We start from the raw sequence: 25,558 nt of genomic DNA, 5'->3' as shown, positions 1-25,558 counted from the left end.
AGATTATCTTCCATATCAGGAACTTTATTGCAGAAGATGATGTTTGATAAAGAAACAAGTGAAGGATGGAAATGCTTTAGAATTTGATCAACAAAATGATCCATATCTGAATGTATAGAAGAAAACAAAATATTAAATTTCACTTCGCTGGACCCTTCTTAAACCATCAGAATTTTTCTGTACTTCATTTTTATGAAAAAGGCAAATGACAAAAAATTTGTGTCATGGATTTATTTAATAACAGAACAAAAAAGTTTCTAGAGCAAAATTCAATTGTAGTGTATGTTTTAGTCTATCTCCTATGCCTTCTATAGTTATTCCATTAGAGATATAATCCTTTATTATAGCTTTTTGTGCTATCCTCTTTGTGGATAACTTCAAATCTGCACCTTCATCTCTAACCTCTGATCCCAGCCTGTATTCTAAATGTCTACAGAATTCCTTCACTTGAAATATATCCTTATAAACTCAGCAGCTTCAAAATAAAACTCATTAGCTACCTCTGCTATCCCATTTGCTAGATTGTCCCTACAGCTTTGCCACCTGTTAATGCTTCCCCTTCTTTCTTTGTAGATAGCTATTGTCCAGTCCAGTCATTTTTTCTTCATGGTTCTCAGATTTGTGTTCCTTCCTTCTCTTTTCCTGCAGATATGTTGAAGTACTTTCCTAGCATTTGTTCAGCCTAAATTCTTCTTTCTTTAATTCGTATTCTTTCCAGATCAAGTTCAAACTGTTCTGCTTAGCTTTTAAATCCCTCTCCATCTGCTCATACTGTATTTCTTAAACATGTATGTTTTCCATTTGCTTTTATATGAATACAGGTTATGGAATGCTAGGATCTTGGAACAGTCAGAATTAGAAGTGACCAAAAGGGAATGGAAAGATGGTGGTGGGCACTCACTCTGCAGCATGTCACCAGCGATGTGCACATCAGGAATTCTTATAAGTATAGTCTCAAATGTATTTGACAAAAAAGGGAAGGGGTAGTTACATATTAAAGATAAACAAACTGATTCATACTTGAGCATCTCTAAGTTATTAAAAGAACCAGAGAAAGGTCTCCAGAACATTGGACGTTGTGGAGAATTTATGGAAAAATGTGGGCAAGAATACTGCAAGAGGAAAAGGTATGAAGGGTTGTCATGCGTATCATTCTGGCACCACCTTCTCTTTATCTATACAACACTTATGTACTAATTATTGTCTAGTCTCCATACGTATAGCCCTTTCTGCATGCATATTTATTTTCATGCCTTGGCTCTCATTTCTCTTTCCATCTCCTAAAAACCCACCTAAAACTATGTGTTATTCATGAAATATTCAATAGCCCACTTGTAAGACATGCTTCTGAGTTAACTGTTGTATGAAAATGTCTTATTTCTAATTCTTTCCTTTTGTGTTTCTCACTTTCCCTTAATAAATTACAAGCTCCTTGTTGCCATATGTACCGTATGGAAACTTTTCACTTAGAGTAGTACTAGGTATATAGTAGGCACTTCTTAAATTGTGATTTGACATTCTGTACCTTAAGTATCCATGATTGGAGAGAGATCTAAAGATCTAGTCCTAGTCCCAGCTTTGCTCCTAACTACTCATGGACAAAGCAGATTACTTAACCTAGCACAAGCCATTTAACCTTTCTGGACTTCAGTTTCCTCATCTGTAAGTGAATGGGCTATTTGATCCTCAAGGTGCCTTTCAGTTCTAGAATTCCGTCTTCAAAATAATGACTAATACTACTGTATGATAAAGAAAAAATCCCCTTACATTCAAAGTTTATTATAAAGTGTCTGTTATTAAGGTAGAAAAATAAAGTTAGTCTCTTCCTTACTAGCAGGTTGATTGGAAAGTAAGAAGACAGATCACAAAGAAATGATTTGGGATAAGGACAGGGCTTAGAAAAGCCTTTGTTTTACTCATTCACTCAACTGTAAATATTCTAAAGCATTTACTGTTAGTTAAAAAACAAACTGTCCATAATGCAATTGAAACATAATACAATAGAATCTAAACCATTAATTCATAAGACTGTTTCTAAGGGCACATGCTTTTAGAGTTCCAAGTTTGGATGTCAGTAATTCCAGTGGGACCTGAGAGATCATCTCTCCCAACCTCTTTGATTTACAAATAAAGAAGCCAAAGCCCTGAGAGCGCTTATTACCCGAAGTTGCCTGCCAGCACTGCCTGGGTTTCAGTCCAGGTCTTCACTACAAAATCACATGCTCTCCTTACAGGTTTCCTTCATTCCCTCCTTACCCCTGTCCTTACCTGGTCACCCTGGAACAAGAACTCTTGTCTCTCTGTTACTTGTCTCACTGACAGTGGGAAGGTACTTCTCCTGAACAGGTGGTAGTACCTTTTGGTTTAGGCTGTGAGAAAGGAAATAACAAGAGGGGTGAAGGTGTTGTGGGAAATCCAGTATAGGGCTAGAAGGGGAGAGGGTGTAGAATATGGGGTAAGAAGAGAGGATGGTGTTCTGGGGATAAAAACCAGGGATAAGAATTCTGAACAGTTATATGATGAGTCACATGGAGTTAGAACAGGTTGCTTGACCTTTTCCTTCCTTGATTCCTTCCCTGTTTGCCTGGACAAGTTCTAATTAGTAGAAGGTGGAGATAAGGAGCAGAAACAGTATTTGGCAGAGTTAAAGTAAGAATGTCAGAGAAGAACTCTGGAGGAATTGAGGGTGTTGAAGTAAAAGTGTTAAAAATAATTGTTGTTATTCTTGTTATTATTATTGTTGTTGTTGTTGTTGTTGTATGTGTGTGTTCATCCTTTGTTGCCAAAGAAGACCATGCCATCAGAGAAATGATGACATGACTTGCACTTGACTTTGTTTTGAGTGAGGGAGGGCTGTGCAGGTCACCAGCCTGGCTTCTCCTCCAGAACCTTCTGAATCCAGTGACCAGATATTCATCAGGGTGGCTGGAGATGACCCAGGATGAGGCAGTTGGGGTTAAGTGACTTGCCCAAGGTCACACAGCTAGTGAGTGTGAAGTGTCTGAGGTGAGATTTGCACTCAGGTCCTCCTGACTCCTGTATGGGTGCTCTATCCACTGCACCACCTTCAGATGGCCCTGGAGGAGAAGTGAGGCAGCATCTTTAAGGTTTGCAGAATTCTTACACGTGTTATCTCATTTGATTCAAGCTGGCTGCAGAGTGGAATTAGACAAGAGAGGGTCTTCTTAATTCTAGATGATATTGAAATCATTTTAATATGAATCCCTGTCATTGAGGCAGAGGTGAAAGATGAGAAACCCTCGGTGGGGGCTCCTGAGTAATGGAAGGGGAGGGGCATGGCTTTTCCGCGAGTAGTGGTAGATTTAGATTTTTATTGGTTTAGGGAACTCCTCTAAGGTGAAGAAACTTACTCTATGAATGCACTTGCCCTGTAAGTCATCTCAGTTTCTAGTCCCACTATGAGGTTAAATGACACCCTCGGGGGACTCATAAATGAGGGTGCCTGAGGCTCAGGGAATTGCCAACTTTTTACCCTGCCTCTTTGGGGTTGGTTTTGAGAGAATTAGGAGGGGAGAGAGGTCTGTTCAATGTTGGCAGCAGTAGGGCAGGAAAGGGGAGTTTGTGTCTCATAAGTCTGTTTACTATTGGTTTGTAAGGGAGATTGGTAAGTCAGGAATACACAAGCACAGAATTGCTTATATACTGATACATTTTAGAAAAGTTTTCCATTATGACAGTTGAAATAAAGATATTTCTGGTTAAGTTTTAGATAATTAGAAAAGTAAATTTAAGCAAAATACCCTTGTGTATTCTCGTTAATTGAGGTTGTAGTATTCTCTTTGTTAAAAATATGCTGGTTACCAGAAAAATAATTTTAAGATTACAGTGAACTATACTGTTAAGGTGAAAATTAAGCTTAATAAAATTTTAAGTATTTATTCTAATTTTGAAAACATTTTAGCTACAATTTTTTCCCTTTTCATCCAACAACTTTTCAAAACTGACTGATTTTGGCCAAAGTAAAGAGCATAATTCTCAGATTAGAATTTATGAAAATATATTACATTTAATACATAAACTGTTTAAAAGAAATAAGGAACATCTATGTTCAAATCTGCCTTTGACATTTACTAGCTGCGTGACCATGACTGAATTATATAACTTTTCTGAGCCTCAGACAACCCTCTGAGAACTTAACTTACAGACTGATGGTGACCTGCACCTTGCACCAGCCAAAAAAAACCAAAAAACCACAGTCAATAGTTTATTTTTTGGGAAATTGAATTCTGGATAGAATTAGTTAAAATTAACCTAACATGGTTTTTAAAAAATTGTTGAAATGGATATGCTTTCATATTAACTTTTATTCTGCCCTATGGTTTGTTTTTTTTTTTTTGTGGTAGAAAAAAGCTTTTAAAAAATTTTGTGTAAAGAGTTTAAAATTTTTTAGTGATTTCTTCCAGTTTCAATGTATTCTTAAAGGCTGCCAAACCAACCAACAGAAGACCCAAGTCTGATCATGTCAAAATCACTGTCAACTCCCTATTGTCAGTCAGATCAATGCATAAACATTCATTAAGGGCTTTTTATGTGCCAGGGACTGCGTCCAGTGTTGGGGATACAAAAAGAAGTAAAAGGATGCTTCTCTTCTTTCCTGCCCTCAAGAATCTTGCAGTCCAATGGATTATTATTATCTTTAAGATAATTCAGAATCATAGACCTTTTAGAGTTGGAAAGGAGCCTCAGCATCCATTAGTTTAATCTATAATCTATACCCAGAAAGAATCCCCACTCTTAACTGGTCATCTGACTTCTGCTTCAAGACCTTTACTGAGGGAGAGCCCCCACTACCTTCCATTACATTACATTCTGCTTTTGTTCAGCTCTAATTTTGAGGAAGTTTTTCCTTACTTCCAGCCTAAAATTGGCTTCTTTGCAGTTTCTGTTCTTTATTCCTGGTTTTGCTTCAGGAGAAGTAATAGAATAAGTATAACCAATCCCTTTTCCATATAATGGCCTTTTAGATTTCTTGAAGGCATCTACTTAGTTTCTTCTTAGACTTTTATTCAATTAATCCTCATATGATACTAAGACCTTTGATTTTCCTGGACATCCTACTGTTTATCATTTCCGTTGTTGTAAATTGTTGGTTATTGTCCTTTGTAGTCAAAGAAGATCAAAATGACATCACACATTGTGGTCAAGGTACAGTGTGTCTGACTGACTGATCAGACCATTGTGAGTTTGGAAGGCTCTACCACAGCTTGGACCCCAAGTAGGTCCATAGTGTCCAGAACAAAACACAGGATTCTAGATATTGTCTGACCAGAGTCTATAGTGGAACTAAATATCTCCCTGTTTTTGAAGGTTTGCTCTCAGTGCAGCCTATGTCTTTTTGTCTTCCATAACACTTGGAGTCATTGAGATTGCTAGACCTTTTGAGCACATCCCTCTTCCCTCCCTGCCCTGCCCCACTAGCCTTTCCACACTTAACCTCATACTACTCCCTTTCACACAATAAATACATTGCTGGTGATAATGTAATATGCCTAGTTCTCAGCACTGCACTTCTGCTTCCACGCAGCTCCCAGACTTAGAAGGATTTTCTCTTAGCCATTTATAGTTTTAAATCTGCCTTCAAGTTTCAGTTCTAGGGACCTCATCTCTCTTAAAGCCTCTAAGTCTTTAGCTGTTGATGTTCTCTCTTATATTTATCCTTGTACAGGTCGTCTCTGTTGCCCCAGTAGAGTGTAAGCACCTTGAGGTAAAAGACTTATATGTATCCCCAACACCTACCATGGTTTCTTGCATAGAGTAGATGATTAATAAACATTTATTGAATTTAAATCTTCCTGTCACTCACTTGCTATTCTGAATTCTTTTCCTTCTCTCTGCATATACAAAACCTTGTTCAAGTTGAGATTAGACAATGTATTGTTTTTCTTATTTCAAGCAAATAACGAAGTCAGGCATCTTTGCCTATATTTCTTCTGTTTTTAAATATCAGATGTGAACATTGCTACAGTAATTTTGCTTGATTTTAGTTTATTCTTCCAGCCTCTTACTATCCTTACTAACAAAAATGGTGAGTGGTAGACTTAGGGATTTAAGGAAATGGCACTCCTCTTTAGAACCCAGTGACTTCTCGTTACTTCATAAATCCAGGTGTGGAGTGCGAGTAAATGAGGAAATAGAAAGGCCTAGGTAAACATTTACAAAGTGGAAAGATAATTGATGCACACAGACATAAAGCCTTGTGAAGCAATAAATATATATAAAATGTCAGCAGTATGGAGTTGGGAGAATAAATGTTAGTACAAAGGTCTGTCAGTAGCCATCAGGTACAGGTTGTGCAGCCTTTTAGGAAGTAAATAGTATCCTTTTCCGTTAGGGAAATTTGGACAGGATAGTTTTCTGTTGCCTTGGACATTGGAAGGCAGTAAATGCAGTCTTTCTGAGATAGGCAAAGATGAGTAACTGCCCTGGTTGACTTTTAAAGGAATTGAAGCTTTGGGCAGAAAATTTTCCTTCATGGGAGGAAAGATAGATAGTTAAGCGCGCACATGAGGGCGTTCTGCCTTCAGCTTGCCAAAAGCCAGAGGAGCGTCCTGCTAGAGGAAAGTTAGGTACAGCGTGCCAGTATGATTAAGGAGTCAGAGATACAAAAAGGGGAACTGCTACTTGGGGAAAACTACCAGCAGTTATTTATAGCAGTTTTAATTTCATAGATACCGCTCCGTGCTGTAAAGAAGACACTCTATCATAATTATCATTGCTGATATTCATATAGCACTTTATGCTTATGAAGTAAATTTTCATGCAGTATTTCATTGGATTCTAACAACTCTTTGGGTGGGTTGTGGTATAAATGCTATCTCTTGTAGCAAATAAATCAATTAGAATTTTTTTAAGAGCCTTTTTTTCCTGGCACTGCTAAGTACTGAAGCTAGAAATAAACTGAGAAATATCCTTCCCTCAAGAAGCTTACATGTTAATGGGGAGGTGCAACATATTCACAAATAAACATAAAGTAACTCGTTTTTGGAAGGGGATTTAATTGTTGGGGGAATCAGGAAGGAGGAGGTGCTTAGCAGTTCTAAGAGGTGAGGAGGGAAATCATTCTAACTGGTATCATCAGAGACCCTAATGGAATGTGTAGGGAACTCTAAGTAGGACAAGGAAAAGAGAGTCTCAGAAAGCCAGTTAAGAGGACTGAGACTCCAGACCCACCTTTGGTGCCTTTTCCAGTCCAATGAGCTAATTAATTATACTTTGGAGTTGGGGTTTGGGGGTAGAGAGCAGAGGGGAAGGTGTTGACCTTGGAACTCCTCAGGCCGAGGATCTTGAGGAATGGATATTCCCTTTACCAATGAAGATCTTTAAATTGCTTGCCTACATCCCTTGTATGTTCCAGATCTTGACTTCACACTGCCTCTGACTATATCCAGTGTATATATGTGTGTGTGTATGTGTGTGTGTGTGTGTGTGTGTAATGAATATAGTTAGATATATGTGTGTGCATACACACTTATGTATGCACAAATGGTACTTTAAAGTCATGTTCTTTTATTGAATTTATGACATAAGAGCTTTAGTTTTAAATGCCCTTTTTGTAATAGATAACTTAATGTTTGTTGAGAATTGCTAAGTGTAAGATTCCCTAAGAAAGATCTTCATATAAAATACCTGAGTAGATATTTAGAGTTAGATAAATATTTCTTTTTGGTGCTTTTTAGAAAGAAGGCACCATAATTTAATGCAAAGGTTGATAGTTTTGTGATGAAAAAAAATCTATACAAAAATCCTAATTTATAAAACATATCAAACTAATTTGTATTATAAAAAATGTCTGCCATTTACAAGGGGTTTACTTACAAGATTCTTCTTTTAAAAAAAGTCTTTTTAAAGCTTGATGCATACAAAAGTTGGCTTAAAATTAAGGATCTGTAGTCACATGAAAATTAATCAAAAATTGTAATATGTTTAGTATTTGTTTACAGAATTTCATAGTATCATTGACTCAAGAGTTATAAAGGATATTAGAGGTAATCTTGTCCAGATCCCTCATTTTTAACACAAGGCAACTTAGGCTTAGAGTGCTTGGTCTGGTGACTTGCCAAAAGGGCACACATAGAGTAAAGTAGAAGAACTGGACTTTGTATCCATGCCCTTGGTCTCCAAATCCAGTGCTGTGTCTACTTTATTACATTACCTTTTTTTGGCCCTTTCGACTTCAAAATAGGCTAAGGAAAAATTTTTGGAGCAGCTGGTTGATTTTCATTCTTGTTTACTATAAAGTGACTTCCTAGGATTTATGCAGTATGAAACTAGTAGAATTAATTGAAATACAGGTCTCACAAGCACTTAGAGCTGGAGAGGCCCTTAGGATGTAAATTTAGATTTGGAAAGATATCAGTTATCTAGTCCAATTCCCCTTCTTTTACAGATGATGAAACTGAGGCACAGTGAGGTCAAGTGACTTGGCCCAAGGTAACCCAGAAGCAGATGGACTTTTGTTGTGATTGTGACTTTGTCCTTTATGAGAAGTGTTCAGTAGTGGATTGGAAAGCAACTGAAAGATTTTGTTTATATTGTCATTCTGAATATAGGTTTAATCTCAAACTGTTTGTTTCTATTCCTTTCCTCCAGATGCTTAGTAAAACTTTTAAATAAAATTTTTTTCAACCTCTATTATGCACATTTCATTTTATTAATCATTTTATGTTTGGTTCGAGGAAAGGACCATCAGCGTTTTCTTGTCTTCTTTCATAGGAGACTCTCAGGGATTGTTGAGAGAGAGAGAGACAGGCGGTTGGGAGGAAGATGGTTCAGAATTAGGAGAGATACGGCAGTGTGAGGTTGCTGAGTGGAGATTTGTGAGTTCAGTGTAGATTAGCATTCAGTGCATTTTCAGATTTCATATTACATGGTGCACTCTTTTTAAGTAAAAATCTGTTAAATGAGGTAAAGCTATATGCCAAAAAAGACAGCAAGAAAGTTAGGCATGTATTTTGAGAAACATTTGTTGAATAAAACAAAACATGCTTGTTTTTAGTGATAAACAGGCCCTAAGTTAATTTATGATTATATATTTTACCTTAATTACCATACATTAAATTTAAAATTTCTAATTAAAGTATTTAATAGTAAATAATTTATTTAAATTAAAATTTTTAATTTTGTTCATGCTTAGTACTGTTAAACATTTGTGTTGGTGATGTTACAAGTATCAAAAATTATTTGGATCAGTATGAACCTGATTTGAAGCAAATTGGACCACCAAGTCAGAGTTTCAGAGTATCAGAGTTGGAAGGGACCCTAGAGGCTACAATCTAACCTGATCAAATTGGTTTGGACTGAATTGCTACATTGTACTTGTCTTTGAAGATATCTTTATCATTTCCTCTTTGTTATTTTGTCAGCATTTGTGTTGAATCACTTGGAGCATGCCGTTTTATCCAGAGTAAAAGAATTATAAATAAAGATACTGTATTTTTAACTGGTGTTTTTTTTTTATTTAAATTTGTAGGATTCAGTGGTCCCAATTTAAAGGCTATTTTATTTTCAAATTGGAGAAAGTAATGGATGATTTCAGAACGTCAGCCCCAGAACCAAGAGGTCCTCCTAACCCTAATGTTGAATATATTCCCTTTGATGAAATGAAGGAAAGAATTCTGAAAATTGTCACTGGATTCAATGGGTATGCATTTTTACTATTTTAAACATTGAATTCATAATAAAATGTTAACTGTTTCATTAAGTTTTGCTATTTCTGATTTTTTTTTCTGGATTATACTTGCCATTTAGAAGTCTAGATTTTGCTCCCTGGAGCGACTTCACATGGCCTGATATGAACATCAAAATGTATGAATTTGATTTAAAAACAACTGTTAATGACATCTTTTTGGGTCTTACCTTATAAGTAGTTTTTGACTAAAGTACAGTTTAATTTTAAAATATTTGCAGTTACCTTGTTTTTCTACTCAAAACACATCGTGACCTTTTTTTATGAAGTTAGATTTTACAAAATGTATTCATGAAACAGCATAAATAGAAGGATTAAAGTTGTATTTAACTTAAAGGATTTTGTTCTTAAATGGTACTGTAACTCTTTAATGCTTTTATAATTTGTATAGAACTTATAGCTTAGTAACAATAGTCATATATTTGTAAATTGCAAAAGTTCCCTACAACAAAGTTAATATTATACATTTTATTTGTGTTTAAAAATTGTCCAGAGTAACTTTGCTGGAAGGTGACAGATTTTAATCTTATTTTTAAAAAGCACATTACATATATTATTTATTTGTGAGAAGTTTCGCTGAAACCATATTTTGTTAAAATAAAGCTGATTTTTGAAAAATGGATGTCTTCTCTCTTATTTGGTATTGAAATTTTAACTAATTTCCTATAATAGCAATTTAAAAGAATTTGTAAAATAGTAAAAATATTTAGGAATTTGAATGTACAAATCTAGATTCACCACTAACAAACAAGTAGTTCTTTTATATCTTTAAAATATCAGTTTTGATGAGTTACAGAACTGTTAAATTCAGACTCTAGGATAGTCATTGAAAGGTATTTCATCTATGAGGACGATTGATGGAGCATAAATGTCCTTAATGTTTTTAGGTAGTAAACAGTGTTGAGAGTTTGTCTACAGACAACACTGACCTTCACGGAACTCTTATGATGTTAGTTAAATTTTCTGTTTTATGTGTTTTCATTAATCATCTTTTGTTTTTTGTTTCAAAGCCATCTCCAGATTACTTTTGGGTGGGCAGAGGTGTTTGAGATGGGAAGGGATACAAAACCCTATCTCTTGAAAATATATCTCTAAAAAGAATGAAAACTTATAATATTGTAAGTCCATAAACCTCTGTTTACTTGAACCCTTTTGGAAGTAAGGATACTTACTTGAATTTTAAACTAGAATTTTTACATTAGAAAATAGAAAGTGTTTTAATACCTTCAAAAGTAGGAACCAACTAAAACTATGAATTAGAAGATGAACTTCTCCTGAAGTAGCTGCCTATGTAAAAAATGTGAGCATTTATGTTTTATAGCACTTCAAGTTCACCAAACTATATCACTGTGATTCTTAAAAACTGAGATTAGATGAAATGTTTTAAATTTTACTTTACACTTAAGTTATGTGCTATTGCCAATCTGCTTTTTGAACATTTCAAAGTGATGTCTGGAAGATACGTATATATATATACGTATACACACACGCACACACACACATATGTACGCAACATATGCTATGAAATTGGACTGATGTACACAAAATTTGTGAAATGTTGATGAATTTAGTTAAATTCTGGGATATAATGGAGGAAAAAGGAATGCTGCTTACCTTTTGAATTTCTGAAATTATCTTTTAATTAAAATAATGTCCTACATAACCAGGTTCTAAAATATTTTGGATTTATGTATAGCCTCTTTTCATTTGATTTCAGAGTTATGAAGGATACAACATTTTTTTTTTCTTGTTTTCTATTTAGCTAGGTAGAACCAAAGTCTATCTTTGATACATTAAAGTTTTTTCAGGGACTTTAATATTTCAGGGTTTTTTTGTCTAATGCATTATTAGTGTAATCAAATTTATCATTGTGGTTTAGTTATCTCACACTTGAGATTTGTTTTTGAGTCTTGTGTTTTTGCACTGCTCTTCAAAAATGACACATTCATTTATTCATTAATTTTTTTACCTTTGATTTTTGTATGTTTTTTAAAAAAATGCTTCCTTTCCCTTTGGAAATGAGATGTATACTTTTTATTTGTTTTTACATGTAAGTGAGCTTGTGTTGCACAGCAAAATGTTTTTTTTTTTTAACCTGAAGTTTGCCTTTTATTTCTTATGTTTTAAAATTAATTTATGGACACCTCTAAAATTTTGATAAGGAAGGCACAGTATTATCCATACTCCAGAAACTAACGGTTACTATTCTTAATGAAGAAAGTAAACAGATAAGACAAGAGTAAAGTATTGGGATATAATAAAGATTTGTCAGTTAAGTGAATCGTTTTACTTGGCACTCATCATTGTGTTACCTGTCACTTCAAGTAGAAGCACTAGTACTGCAAATGAAAAGAAATTAAGGCAACAATGATAATATTTTTAAAATTTTTGGTAAGATAAATTTTTAAAGGCTCTTTCCCCAAAACATACTCTTTCTCCCTTTTCTCCCTTTCCTTCCCCCCCCTCCCTATTTCTTTTCTCTTTTTTATTTTCTCTTCTCCCTTTTTAAGATCATTAAGCAAAAGAAAAAAAAAACAGGTCCATATAACAAGGGGTACTTAGGAAACCACTTATATTGAAATAAAGATGCCATTCCCTCCACTCCCATCCAAGTTCATAGACTCCTGACTCTGAGTTTGTGGACCTCAAGTTAAAAACCACGGACATTGAGGGAGTTTTATAATCATCTGCTTGTGGCCTCTTGACTTGTTTTTTATTTGGGAAATGCTAGTAGTTCATACTACTTGTTGGATTAACAGGAAGGGAAAGATGCTTTCTGAATGGCTAGAATGAAAACCATGTTGATAGCAGTTAAAAAGAAAATACATTTCCTCAATTTAAATCAGTCCTTAACTCTGGTTTGCTTATTGAGAAAGTTTCTTTTTAGCTATTAGAGTGAAGTTCTTTGCAATATATCCGTGTCAGTCATCATGTAGCATCTCCACATATTTTTATGGGAAACAATAGTATTTATGTAATCTGCTCATCCCTAAAGAGCCACTAATCTGTACTTTATTTTTGTTCTCCTGTAGTTATTTTAGAGCTATAAACTAATTACACATCTCAAGAATCAGCATGTGCAAAGTGGTGGAAAGAGTGCTTGATTTGGAGTCAGAGATCTTGGGGTTTGAGTACTGGCTTTGCCACTTTACCCAAGTGACTTTGAGCAAGTTACTTATCCTCCCTTGGCCTCAGTCTCCTTATCTGTTAAGTGATGGAGTTGGACTAGATAATCTTCAGGGTCTTTCCCAGCACTCAGTGAATGATCCTGATTTGTTTTAAAAGTAGCTATTGTATTCTTACAACTTTATATTTCTTCCCCAAAATTCTTTTCATGTAGGGGTTCAGGAATCCTTTTTATACTTAAGCAACTAGTTGATTTGGCAATATTTTTGCTAAGACATGCTGATACCTGCCCATTTGTAGTACCTAGCTAAATGCTTTGTACGTTTAGGTGCTCAGTAAATGTTTATTGAATAAAATATGAAAGGAATATATAGCATTTGTAGAAAGCATATTTGAGAATAGGAATTCTGATTATCTTGGAGCATACACAAAAGCATTTGATTTTTGTACTATTACTGAAAATGCCATTATTAGTTTTTTTTTTAAATGACCAGAAGTAAACATTTTTTATGAAACAGGAAAATTTGACTGTAGATGAAAAGTGAGATTTCTTTATCTTGATTTCTGTAACCTGTCCAGAAACTGTTTTGGGATCTTTCTCATTTCCTCCTCCTTATTCCTTTTTCTTAGTCACACTGGGTGGGAGGTGAAGCTAGAGAAGTAGAAATTGTATTCAGTTTGTTTTTCTCTTTAATTGCTTTTAACAGTGAAGCCATTATAAATAGTAACTAAAATGTTTGCTTTGTATTCCATTTATTTACACTGTGCTTTTTCCCCCTTTAACTTAGGTAAGTGAGAATTGACTTTATTTGATTTTTATAAAGTCTTCTAAGGAAAAGTTAATTAGTTGGTTAGTGTAGTTTATTGTGGCAGGTTGATTAGCTCTACTTGTAGTATTCTTGAAATGGAAAGATGAGAGATTAGCAGTAAGCTAATGTTTTTCTTTACAGAGTAAATTAAGAAGAAATTAGGCTTCATAGAGGCCCTGAGTGCCTTGACTTGAAAAACTTTGACAGATGTCATAGGAGTTTTATTTTTGCTTTTTCAGGATATAGTTGCTGGTCAGTGTCAAGAGTTCGGGATTCACTAAGATTATTAGAGGAGCTTAATTCCTTGTGTATTTTCCAAAATATCCCACGGAATGGTTTAAAAAAAAAGGGATTAGGAAACACATCCAGTTTTTACGAGCTTTTGTTAAGTTCTCTGATGTGATTTAAGCAGAACGAATTCCCATTTGGTCCAGAGGTTCCTTTGCTCTTTTTATTGCTAACCAGAGCTAATGGCCCTGAAGAAGGTCTGCTGCCTCTCATACAGAAGAAAGGGACACACTTTCTTACATAGATAATAGGGCCTACTTTATTCTGTTGTAGGGAGCTTTGCCCAGAATGTGTTTTTATTTATCTGTTTAAGGAATTTCCAGTGTGTTAACAATTCTACTATTACTTTGAGGCTTATGAATGCTTGGGGGCAGTGAAAGGTGAAATGTCACCTGGTGTGTGTCAGATGCAGGACTTGAATTCAGGGCTTCCTGACTTGCCCTCCTATCATATCACCTAAACCAAAGTTCCTCAAAGTCATTTCTAATTTTCATTTTTACATTTTGTAAAGATAATGGGGACTAAATAACCTACTTGGAAATACTTTGTGTTCTTAAGTTTTTAATTTGGTTGAGTACGGTAGTTACATATTGAGTATTAAGAGATTTCTGTTGCTAAGCTTATGTATAAGGTAGTTGTTTAAGCACAGTCATGTATTCCCCAGTGGCAAATCAGTTCAAAGTTTAACTGTATCAAAGAGCTTATATTTCTACTTTTTTCTTTAGTTTTTTCAGTCTGAGTGCGTGTTATACGTATTGAGAATGCTTCGGATTTGAAACTTAACTAATACATCTTTCAATGAAACTATTTCTGTTGCAGTTTTAAAACATAAGAACATTGGTAGATGTGTTGGAGTTTTTTTTGTGTGTGTGTGTATGAGATCTTATTGTTAGGGATCAGCTAGAGACTGGTTTCATTTAACTCTTAGCAATCTGTTATTACTTTTTTGGGGGGAAGGCCACACTACTGTTTTATAGTTTAATTTGGTTTTCTGGTATTTTGAATTTCACTTTACTCGTACTTATTTTTCTATATTATACACTGGAGAGCTTTTATCAAACAAAGAGTTTTCCTAGGGTTGGGTTTGGTAGAATTTATTTTTCAGTAAGTTACTGTGATCTTTATTGTTAATGTGATGTAAATTTAGCTATAATTTTTAAATTAATTACCTTGGGGTTTTTATAGAGTTTGTATAGGGCCTTAACATTCATTTTAAAATTTCTCAAATATTCCAAGGAATTTTTTTCATATATGAACCAAATCTTCCTGGAAATTTAAAGTAACTGAATTTATTAGGGCATATTATTTTCTCAAATATTTGAAAGTTGTGTGTTTTTTTCTTTTTTGGCAGGGGGCAGTGGAAAAGAAATAGTTGAACAAGAACTATATATTCTTGATTGCAAAGTTAGTATTTTAAGTTTCAGTTATTCTGATTAAAATTTTTGATGGAACTACTACTATTTTGTGCATAAATGCTAGGATAAACCTTATTATTCCTAGATACTACTTTGGCTACATTTATACTTTTTGCACTTCACCTGTTTTCTCTGATGTGACTTAAATATCAGATTCATTTTCCAAAAATTAGATGTTAATGAAATTGCTATTTAACTTGAATTTCATTTCTCTTATTTATAGTTTTTTTGTAACTGCATATACTCTCACTCCCCCCATTTGAATCCCCCCATTTGAAAAAATCTTGAATAAAATTTTAATTTTGTTGGAGTGCTGAGGTTATTTCTTATGCAAAATACTTTGTATTTCCCCAGTACTTAGGATTATCCTCCTCAAACAAATAGGCACTTGATAAATTTTTTTTATCTTTCTAAATGTTCTTTTGCCCCACTTTAATATTATTGAGCAAGTCTATTCTTAACTTTTTGTAGAGATGTATCTAATGTGTTTATTAGGGTAGGGCATTTTGCCAAGTGTCTTAAATGGAGATTAATGGAGTATTCAAGCCTTTTCCATAATTAAACCAGATTTGGCATATTTGGATTGCTCACATAGCTCACTGACTTGCAGAAATAAATGTCTGGGTAAAAGATTGCCAGCTATATGAACGCAGGTCATAATTTCATAGTTAATTCTGTATCTTAAATTCTTTTCTCAGTCAGTTTATTGAAGGCACCAAAGGTAGAAGAAGAACCTTCTTTGAAAGTTTTTGGCCCTGGGACACAGATGGGAAAGGAAAAAAATGACATACTGCCATCTTCTGGGCAGATGGGCAAGTGCTGTTAAGTGCGTTTCAAGCAGAAAAATAGACAACAGAACCTGAGAACTTCTAGAAAAAATATTAGTAACATTTCCCCTTTTAACATTTTAATAGGAAAACAGTTTGTGGTAATTGTAATGTAACAGTTCTTTGTCTTTTGGTCCTTAAAATGTTTCTTTGAGAGAAAATGTTGTAGTGACCTATCTGTCTAGTCTGTTTATTATCCATTCCCTCCTTCTAAGTTCATTTTTTAAGGTTACTTCAATTTCTACAAAATGGAGAAAAATAAAGGATTAGCTTGACCATCAAAAAAGTGAAACTCTTTGTTATGCCTGTTATTTTGGTTCATATGTTTGGGATACAAATTTTAAAAGGATAATTGCCAACTTATTCAGTATAATGCCTCATCATTTGGACTACGGTTAAGTTTTTAGTTGTATTTGAGTTCAGAGCATATGCTAATTCAGAAAACGGAAGTACTTGGCATCATTTCCCTATCTGTGTACCAGAAGTGACCCCAATGTCTGGTTAATTAGGTGTCAGGTATTGTTTTAAAAAGTAGAGTGTAATACCTGAAATGATTTCCTTCAGAGAATAATTAGTGTAGATATTATGTCTTTAAAATGTTTGGTATGGATGAGTACCTGTGTCTCGATGTTGATACAGAATTTCAGTTGCTTGTCTTAATTCAGATTTAAATTGTTTTCATTATGTTGTGATGGTGATGAGATAACGTACTGTTAAATTGTGGAAATGTGTGTAGCAGATACTTTCAAGGGACAAGGTTTTTGTAAGTGTTATGATTTTTATCTAGGTACTTAGGCAAAATATAATTGAATATGTCGTCATGTTACAGATCTTAGTATCTGAGCAGAAGTTCATTGTGGTAGGGGACTCATGCTGGGGGGTTTGTTTCTTGTTGAAATAAAACTTGGTATATAACTGTATTTCCAGTAAGTTGTGGATCAGTGCTTTTTTTCATGAATGTAGATATTTCCTCCACTGGTGCAGATTACCATCATTTTATCCCTTAATAGATGATCTTCATGAATTGCTGTTATCCCCAAAATTCCTCCCCGATTGGTTATCTTTCTGGTCATGAGCTTTTCCTTGCTTTTAGCTAGGTTGATGTCTTGAGAATAACCAATACATTTGGGAGGCTCATTTTTTTCCAGCTTGGTATAAGATTTGCCGAAGCTTGTGTTTTCTAGGGATAGTCCCTAGGAAGCCTGAAATATCACCTGGCCATGGTGAGGTGTTAAAGTAGTGCTTTAATGACAGTTCTGTCTTTGGTGTAGGACTTAGGTGTTTTAGTGTAATCTTACAAATAATATTGGAATGTATTTGCTAATTTGGGCATACAGATAGATTCTTCTCCATTTGGGAGGTATATGCCCATAATTATACTGTTAAAACATTTTTAGGTATGAAGAAATAATTCCATTTGAAATTACACTCTTTACAGTCGAGTAATTCACCTTTAAAGCCTATCTTATAGAAAAATACAATTTTCTTAGACTCTTGCAGAAGAGCTCTTGCGAGTTGAATTTATAGAATGAAATGACTGACTACTTTTGATAATTTTAAAAATTCTTGTTTAAAACTTGAAAATATAAAACTTAATGCTAGGTACCTTGATCTTCAAGGAAAGAAAAGAAAGGAATAAGTATTTATTAAATGTCTACTGTGTGAGGCACTGTGCTAAATTGCGTATGTTATCTCATTTGATCCTCACAATAACCTTGTGAGGTATGTACAGGACTATTTATATTTCAAATAATCCTTAAATTTACCCTTATGTCTTGAAATTACTTTTGAGTTAGAATACTTTTTTAATTTTTGTGTTAATTTAAGTGTGTATTTCCTTTTAGGTAAGGAAGATGGGGTGGGGGAATTGTTCACCTTTTGAAAAAGTAAAGGACAAGTATCATTTTGAATACCATCACTAAAAGCCACAACTATGTTAAATTACCTGAGGACATTGTATGAGTGAAATTTTTAAGTTAATGCTCACAGTTCTCACACATTAACTGCACAATTTCTTAATTATAAAATTGTATTCTATTACAGTATTCCTTTTACTATTCAGCGACTTTGTGAATTGCTAACAGATCCAAGGAGGAACTATACAGGAACAGACAAATTTCTCAGAGGAGTAGAAAAGGTATTTTTTCCCTAATTGAATTGGAATATATCTGTAGAAAAATAGGGTTGACCAAGGGACCTTGAGAGAGATTTGATCTAATTGTTTTGTTAGGAGTTTGTTAAAATTATCCTTTTATTTTACTTTTCAGTTATAGCTAGTAGTAATATGTCAATCCTTATCAATATTAACTTTATTTGGGAACAGATTATCAAATATATTAAGAATTGATCTTTTAAAATTTCTCATTAACATAGAATTAAATTTAGTCCCATTAGAACCTCTAAAATAACAAGAATTTGAGGCTTTTTTATGGGGCTCCATGTTATTAGTTCCTTCTATCATGACCCTACTCCCTCCTACTCTTACATCCCTACATCCCATCTCCTTCTCCATGGTTTATCAGACCCAGACTGAGGGGAATTATACTCAGCAGTGCTATCAGTTTTCCTCTTCTGTCAGGGAGATTTATTGTCCGGCCCTATCTTCCACTCTAGGACTTCAGTGCCAGCATTTCCCCCACCAGTGTTAGACTTTCCAAAGTGTTCATTACATTAAAAGATCCATGATTTACTGCTGAGAATACTCCTTCCATCAATGCCTTTCTAGGTTGATGTAGGAGCTGCCAGAGATTGTCTTCTACTGCATAGTCTTTGAAAACCTAGAGTCACCTTCACACCATGATGGAACATTGAAATAGAACTTTAGTAGAAATTGGCAATATTTAGGGTAAGAAAATTTGATGGGTTTTGTTTCCAAGAAACAAATTATAGTGATTGTTATGGTTGGGGAAAAGCTTGATTTTTGGCCCTGACTTTGGGGTTTTGATTAATATCTTTATATATCACCTTATTTTCTTCATTAGTAAAATAGCAGGAATAAAGACCTTACCTCAAGATGGTTGTGATAATAAGAATTAGTAAACAGCATCATGTGGTCTTATTCTAGTACTAAATTACCAATTTTTGTTATTGCAGAATGTGATGGTTGTTAGCTGTGTGTATCCATCTTCAGAGTAAGTATAAAAATTCTTGCAGTAAGCTTTAAAAGTACTTTCTTTTTAGAATTGTGGAATTTCTGTTCCCATCTCTGCCTCATTAAAATTTGGGTGATTTTGTTTTGTTTTGTGATGTTTCCCACCAGAAAGGTAGGCATTACTGGAATTGTATTTTCAGTGCCAGTAGGTTAAACATATATAAAATCTCAGACTTATGAATGTATGTAGTATTACAGCAAAATCTGATCTAGCATATATTTTCTAAACTTTTTTTTTTCATGCTCCCAAGCTGCTTATGGTCCTTTAACTACTCTTTATTTTATAATAGAAGTACATATGAACCGTATTCTATGAACATCTACTTTACAAAGATTCTAATTTAGGAATTGAAGGAGATGGGAGTTTAGGATTTATTTAGTGTAGGGAAGATTTCTTGGTTTCTGAACCAAGAGTTCTAAGACCAGGAGGATCAAGTATTTCACTTGCTCTGCTTGTATGTTGTGTGTTTGCTGGTGTCTCACAGATAAGGGGTTGCCTGTAATTTGGCAGACACGCCCAATGCAGGCAGAATAATGTTTTCTTTGTACATCTTAAAGGACAGAGTCTCTATATTTGATTTACTTAAGGTTTGAAAGATGAAGTATTGCTTGTGAAACTTGAGGAGAATTAGCCCTCCCTAAACCCAGGCACCCCTATTCCAGGACCCCCTTAATTCAAAGGATCTTTTATCATTTTTTGTGTGATGTAGATCTGTTGTGTTTTAAATGTATAACATAAAATATAAGATTGCAAAGGAAGCTTAATATATTGAAATGTAGTTATTAAAATATTTAAAGTGTGAGTTGACCTAGGATTAAGAGCAGGTGATTATTAGAGTTTGGGTAATGAACACCATAAACCTTAGCTGTCTGCTTTATGAATGAAGTATTGCTAAAGTTTTAAGATTTGGCATGAAATATTCTACCTTAGGATCAAAACTTATTGATTAGATTTATTGAATAGATTCATTACCCTTTACAAACTTCTTTCTGGATCATAGCAGTTTTAAAGTGAAATGCTCCAGCAATGTAAGGGCATGAATAAGTCTATAATAATGACATTGCTAATTTAACTCCAAAACTTCAACACTGGAATGGAATTATACTAGTACCATAAGACCTTAAGTCCCAGGATGGAGAGTTGAAGACAGCTCAGTTTTCTGGTAACTTGGATTTTGCTGGTTTGACTTTTTAGGTTAGAATTTGTCATGGGTAATTAGATAATTTTTCAAAGAAAGGAATTTGTGAAAGGGGGGGGAAGAAGATATGAAAAAAATCTTCAACTTTAGAGTTAGTAAAACAGGATTTAACTTATAAACTATGCAGTTTTTCACTTGTCATTCCTGTGTTCCCTAAATTATTTCTCTTAGTCAAGACTTTCCTTTAGCCTTAACCATTGTAAAGCCATGTCATTACATTTGGGAGAAATAAGGACACATTTTTTCCTAGTATGTTAAAGCCAAATGTTGACTCACACAAAAACCCTCTACCTCTTTTAGAAAACATAGTTTTCATTACCAAAATTAAAGAATTTCAACATTTTGTTATATAGTAGAATGTTTTCATTTCTCATAGGAAAAACAGTTCTAACAGCTTAAACCGGATGAATGGTGTTATGTTTCCTGGAAATTCACCAAGTTACACTGACAGGTAAGTTGGTTTTAGTGACAGAAGACACAGCATTTTCCCACTTTGGGAGTGGGCCCTATCCTTTCAAACATAGGCTTCTAATGGGAATGGAAAATAGCAAACAGAAAAACTTATTTCTTGACATGTACACTTGGAAGACAAAATGTTCAGCATGTTACTTTTTGGGGAGTTTCTGTGCATATCTGAGGAAGGATTAGTTTTCATCAGAACAATAATCATGCTCTATTATAGGTCTAACATTAATGGTCCTGGAACTCCCAGACCAGTAAACCGACCAAAGGTTTCTTTGTCAGCCCCTATGACAACAAATGGTTTGCCTGAGAACACGGAAGGTAAAGAGTCAAATTTACAACTAACTGAGGAAAAAACCCACAGGTTTGTATATATTTTATATATCTGTGTTTTCACCAAAGTTAATCTGCCACTGGATTCCAGTATAGTTTAATGTTGTTAGTGCTAAATGCACAGATGTAAGATGTTAACAAAACAAGGAAAGAGATCAGCTCTGAACTGAGTGTCTGACCTGAGCCTGTAACATGGGGTTTGGAGCAAATGAATATTCTGACAGTAACCTATAGAGCCAAGTTTTGAGTAATTCCATGTATTTATAAAGTTTAAAATATACTTGCCATTTAAAAAATATACTTGGAAAAGAAAACAGTCTTTCCAAATAAGGCTTGAAATCATGTGGGATAGACTTTTCCTGACATATCCAAAGGAAATAGAAAGGAAGAACTTGCTTCCTTTATCTTTTGTCATATCAAAAGAGAAAATCAACAGTAAGAAGGCGAGCAATAGGCAGAGGAAGTTCCCATAATAATTGGCCCAGGTGTAGATGGGAGAAAGTGATTAAAAAAGTGGGACCCATTGTCACTCAGATGCTGAGTTTCTAGATTCCTTGGTTACCAGATAAATTAGCTTTGTCAGCAGAATAGTAGAAAAGGACGTACCTTAAATACGAGAATATGGTGGAGATGGCAAATATATTATCGCCTAATAAAGCTTTTACAAAATTTACACAGTGATTCATCAGCCTCTGAATTGGACAGCACCCAAGTGAGTCCTGTAAAAAATAAACACTCTGATGAGGACCCTGTGGAAGCTGAGGGACATGAGGTAAAAAGACTCAAATTTGACACAGAGGATGAAGACAGAGACACAGCCAAGCAGAGTCCCCCTGGTGAGATGTCTTCAGCTGTGGTAGAAGAAACAGGAACACTGTCTGCGTCTCAGGATAAAGACCGAGGAAGCAACTCTGGCAGACAGCGCTGTACAGAAGAGGAAGAGGAAGAGGAGGAGGAAGAGGATGAGGAGGAGGAGGAAGAAGGTATTCAGAAATGGAGGGCATTCACATACCTTTATTTCAGCGTTGGTGCTAAATGTGTTTCTGGTCAGAGTTAGTTTCAGGATATTGTTTGGTCTATTGTATAGATGAATATAACTTTAACTGGGGTAGAATTTTTTGAAAATACAAATTTAACTGTTGCAACTTTTGATTACTTTTAGAATCTTTTGTGACCTCACAAGAAACTACTCCAGAGAGAAAGGATCAAGAAAAAGAGACTGATGAGGCCTTAACTGTGAGTGAAGAGACTTCTGAGGAGAGTAATCTGATGGAGGAATCTGTCCTATCTCAGGAAGACAAGGATCTGCATTCTGAAGACAGTGAAAATACAAGAGCTGTAAGCAGTGGTGCTGATGGCAGTGAGACTGAAGAGTTAGGGACCTGCGCTGGGGAAGCTCGAGAAAGTCCATCAGAATCCCCAATGGAAAACAGTGAGGAGGCCACAGACATTGCAGAAGAACCTATGGAGCAAGACTAACTATGAAACCCATTTAGATGCAGTATTTTACATAAGGCCCTGATTTTCCACTGTATAAAACTTTTATGTAATAAAGTGGACCTTTAGTTTTACAAGAGAAGCAGGTTGTAAGATATGATTCTTCATGGAATAAATCCTGAAAGAGTTTTATATGTAAGAACTGTGAATATTGGCTCCTTCAGGTCCTGCTTACCGCTGACTTTTTGGTCTGGTCAAATCAGTGGTATGTGTATAGATTTTTTTTTAATTTAGAATAAAAGTTTTTAAACTGGAAGGTAATAATTATAATTTTGACAAACTTTTTGGAGATTACCACATTTAGTTTATACATATGCAAGAAAGCTTTTTGTCTTGTCTATTTCTGACAGCTCTAGCAGTTTTCATATTTTGGTCATAGTTTCAACATTTTAACATGTGAATTATAGGGTTTCATGCTGGTTTCCAGATTTTATTGTTTGACTATGTACAATGGAACCTTAAGTCATAAATACATATAAATATATATATATATACTATTCTAAGGGGGAAAATGTTCTATTTTTCTGTTTCTATAAGAGATGAATACAGTGAATACTTTTTCTATTGGAAATAATTGAATTCACCTCTTTCAGAAGTCAATTTCTTTCACTTCTGAATGATTCAAATAAAATCTGGCCCCTATGAAACCCTGGAAATCTTTAACACTGTTGAAAATACCAGGTTAAACACATTCCAAGAAATCTGTTCAAACTACAACCCTTTTGTATACTTCTGAGGTGCCTGACTAAAAGGACTTCATTTATTTATGAAAAAATTTGCTTTATGTTAAGAACAGTCTTCAACCATTAGCTTAATATTTTATAGGGTGAATGCTTATGAAGCTGATGTGAGAACATCTCAGAAGAACTGAGCAGGTTACTTGACCTTTTGCTTGCTTCTACGAACATTGTGAATATTACACATTTCTTTCTAAATTATTGAAAGTATGCAAATGGATTTGGTATGATAGACCATTGTACTGGAGGAATTAATATATTACCTTAGTAATGTACCTGAGCTAAATGATTGACAGTTCTAGGGGTGCATAGAAACCAACATAATTTGTATGACATTTTGAAGTGAATTAAATATTTTTGAACATGCTAGTCGACAGCCAGTGTTATATTTTTCAGATCAGCGCAAAGCACAACTACTGCTCAACTCAAATGTTTTCAGATTCCCATAAAGTCATGCAAGCTGCAACTTCCCAGTCAAAATTACTGGCTGCCAAATTTATACCTGTTTCTTCAACTGTACCTTTTTGATATTTAGAATTTTTAAATTTCTGTAAAGTAGATTTTGTAGATTGTAATGTGTTCACTGCCTTTGTGAAGCGGTATATAATTGTATAATTTCTGTGTGTAAACTGAATGCTTGGGCTTTCAATACAGTATTCATATAAAGCAATAAATATTAATGTTATAAAATATTCGAGTACATTTTTATCAAAACAAAAGAATACTTTTTTTTGTTTTTTTGTTTTTTAGTTTCAGATGCCTGAAATACACAAATGGGCTAAAAAGTTGATGCAATTTCTGATACCGTATCATAAGCTTTACGAATGATTTGGGGAAAAACACAGGTTGTGGATTTTGTCTGTTTAAATTTTCTTTACAAAAACACCCGAATAATTTGGCTCAGTTTCTATATTTGTAGAGTACTTATTACTGACTGTCTTGTCTGTCAGGTTCACAGCAGCCAGAGGATATATTTAAGAATGTTTGATAGTTAAAAAAACAAACAGAAAAACACTGTACGTTGATTAGTGTCTCCCAGAGAGAAAAGAAAATCAAACTTTGTAAATTTTTTTTATTTTTTCAAAATTGCAAACTGCAGATGTGTTTAATAAAAAATAAACGTTCAAAATGTTGAAATGAAGCAAGGTTAAATATGACATTCATAGTAAAATTTTACTTTTTTTGTTAAGGGATATTTTGCCAATGAGAACAAATTTTAAACATTTTAAGTTTAGGAATTTTGGAATTTCCTTTAGGATTTTTGTGAAAATATTGTCAATAAACCTATTCTTTAAGCACCTATGACCTTTTGATATTTTTATTTTAATAGTTGTAGTGCCATGGACTATTTGTTAATGTAATGATTATAACCAATTTACTTTGTCAATTTTAAGTTTTAAAATTTAGCAACGTGGTTTTGTGGTCTGTGAACTTGTAAACTTGCAATTGCTGTTTTTGCAAGGGTAAATGCATCTCTTTATTAAATAAAGTAAAATAATGATGAATGTATAAAATGCTATCCTAACTCTGTATGAGAGATATGCTTTTTAAATTTTAGTTTATTGTTAGCTTTCAAATGTTGATCATAGATCAAATTTGTTGCTGTTTACACAAGGTTAACTGAAGAATACTCTGGGTTTACTTATGGAATATTTCGTACTTCTTTATTAGGATGGATGGACAGATACTTCCGTGGTTAAACCTGGATAGAGGCTTCTTGTCTAGCTGCTGTAAGGGTGTTGGGAACTATCAGGGAATGAGAGATTTTTTCTTAAGTTTGAAAAGGTGCACTCAGGAGATAGAAAAATAACAGTTCTAAATAATATGACAGATCTGTTTTAGGAATTGGTACATTTCCAACATTTAAAAATGTTCATTCTGACAAGAGTTTTCCTTAGACGTGGTGAGCCAACAGAATTCCAAAAAATCTAAATCAGGATTCTAGAATTTGGGTTTAAAATGCCATTTCTTTGCTTATCCTGTCTAGCCTAGAGATGGCTATTTGCCT

The 25,558-nt window shown here is 34.3% G+C and overlaps 1 protein-coding gene across 1 annotated transcript in view; it reads left to right on the top strand.

Moving 5' to 3' along the window:
* PPP4R2 (protein phosphatase 4 regulatory subunit 2) overlaps nt 1-24,852 on the top strand; it is a 54,760-nt gene extending 29,908 nt beyond the window's left edge. The window contains exons 3-9 of the mRNA XM_072598659.1: nt 9,491-9,661; nt 18,215-18,308; nt 19,265-19,302; nt 20,898-20,972; nt 21,204-21,347; nt 21,995-22,299; nt 22,479-24,852. Coding sequence (XP_072454760.1) covers nt 9,491-9,661; nt 18,215-18,308; nt 19,265-19,302; nt 20,898-20,972; nt 21,204-21,347; nt 21,995-22,299; nt 22,479-22,795 — 1,144 coding nt within the window. The 3' untranslated portion in view covers nt 22,796-24,852. The remainder of the gene's footprint in view (nt 1-9,490; nt 9,662-18,214; nt 18,309-19,264; nt 19,303-20,897; nt 20,973-21,203; nt 21,348-21,994; nt 22,300-22,478) is intronic.
* Nucleotides 24,853-25,558: the final 706 nt, after the last annotated feature.

The sequence above is a fragment of the Notamacropus eugenii genome, chromosome 3 (assembly GCF_028372415.1).
Source record: "Notamacropus eugenii isolate mMacEug1 chromosome 3, mMacEug1.pri_v2, whole genome shotgun sequence".
Taxonomy (NCBI): Eukaryota; Metazoa; Chordata; class Mammalia; order Diprotodontia; family Macropodidae; genus Notamacropus; species Notamacropus eugenii.
This window is presented reverse-complemented; position numbering and strand designations above follow the sequence as displayed.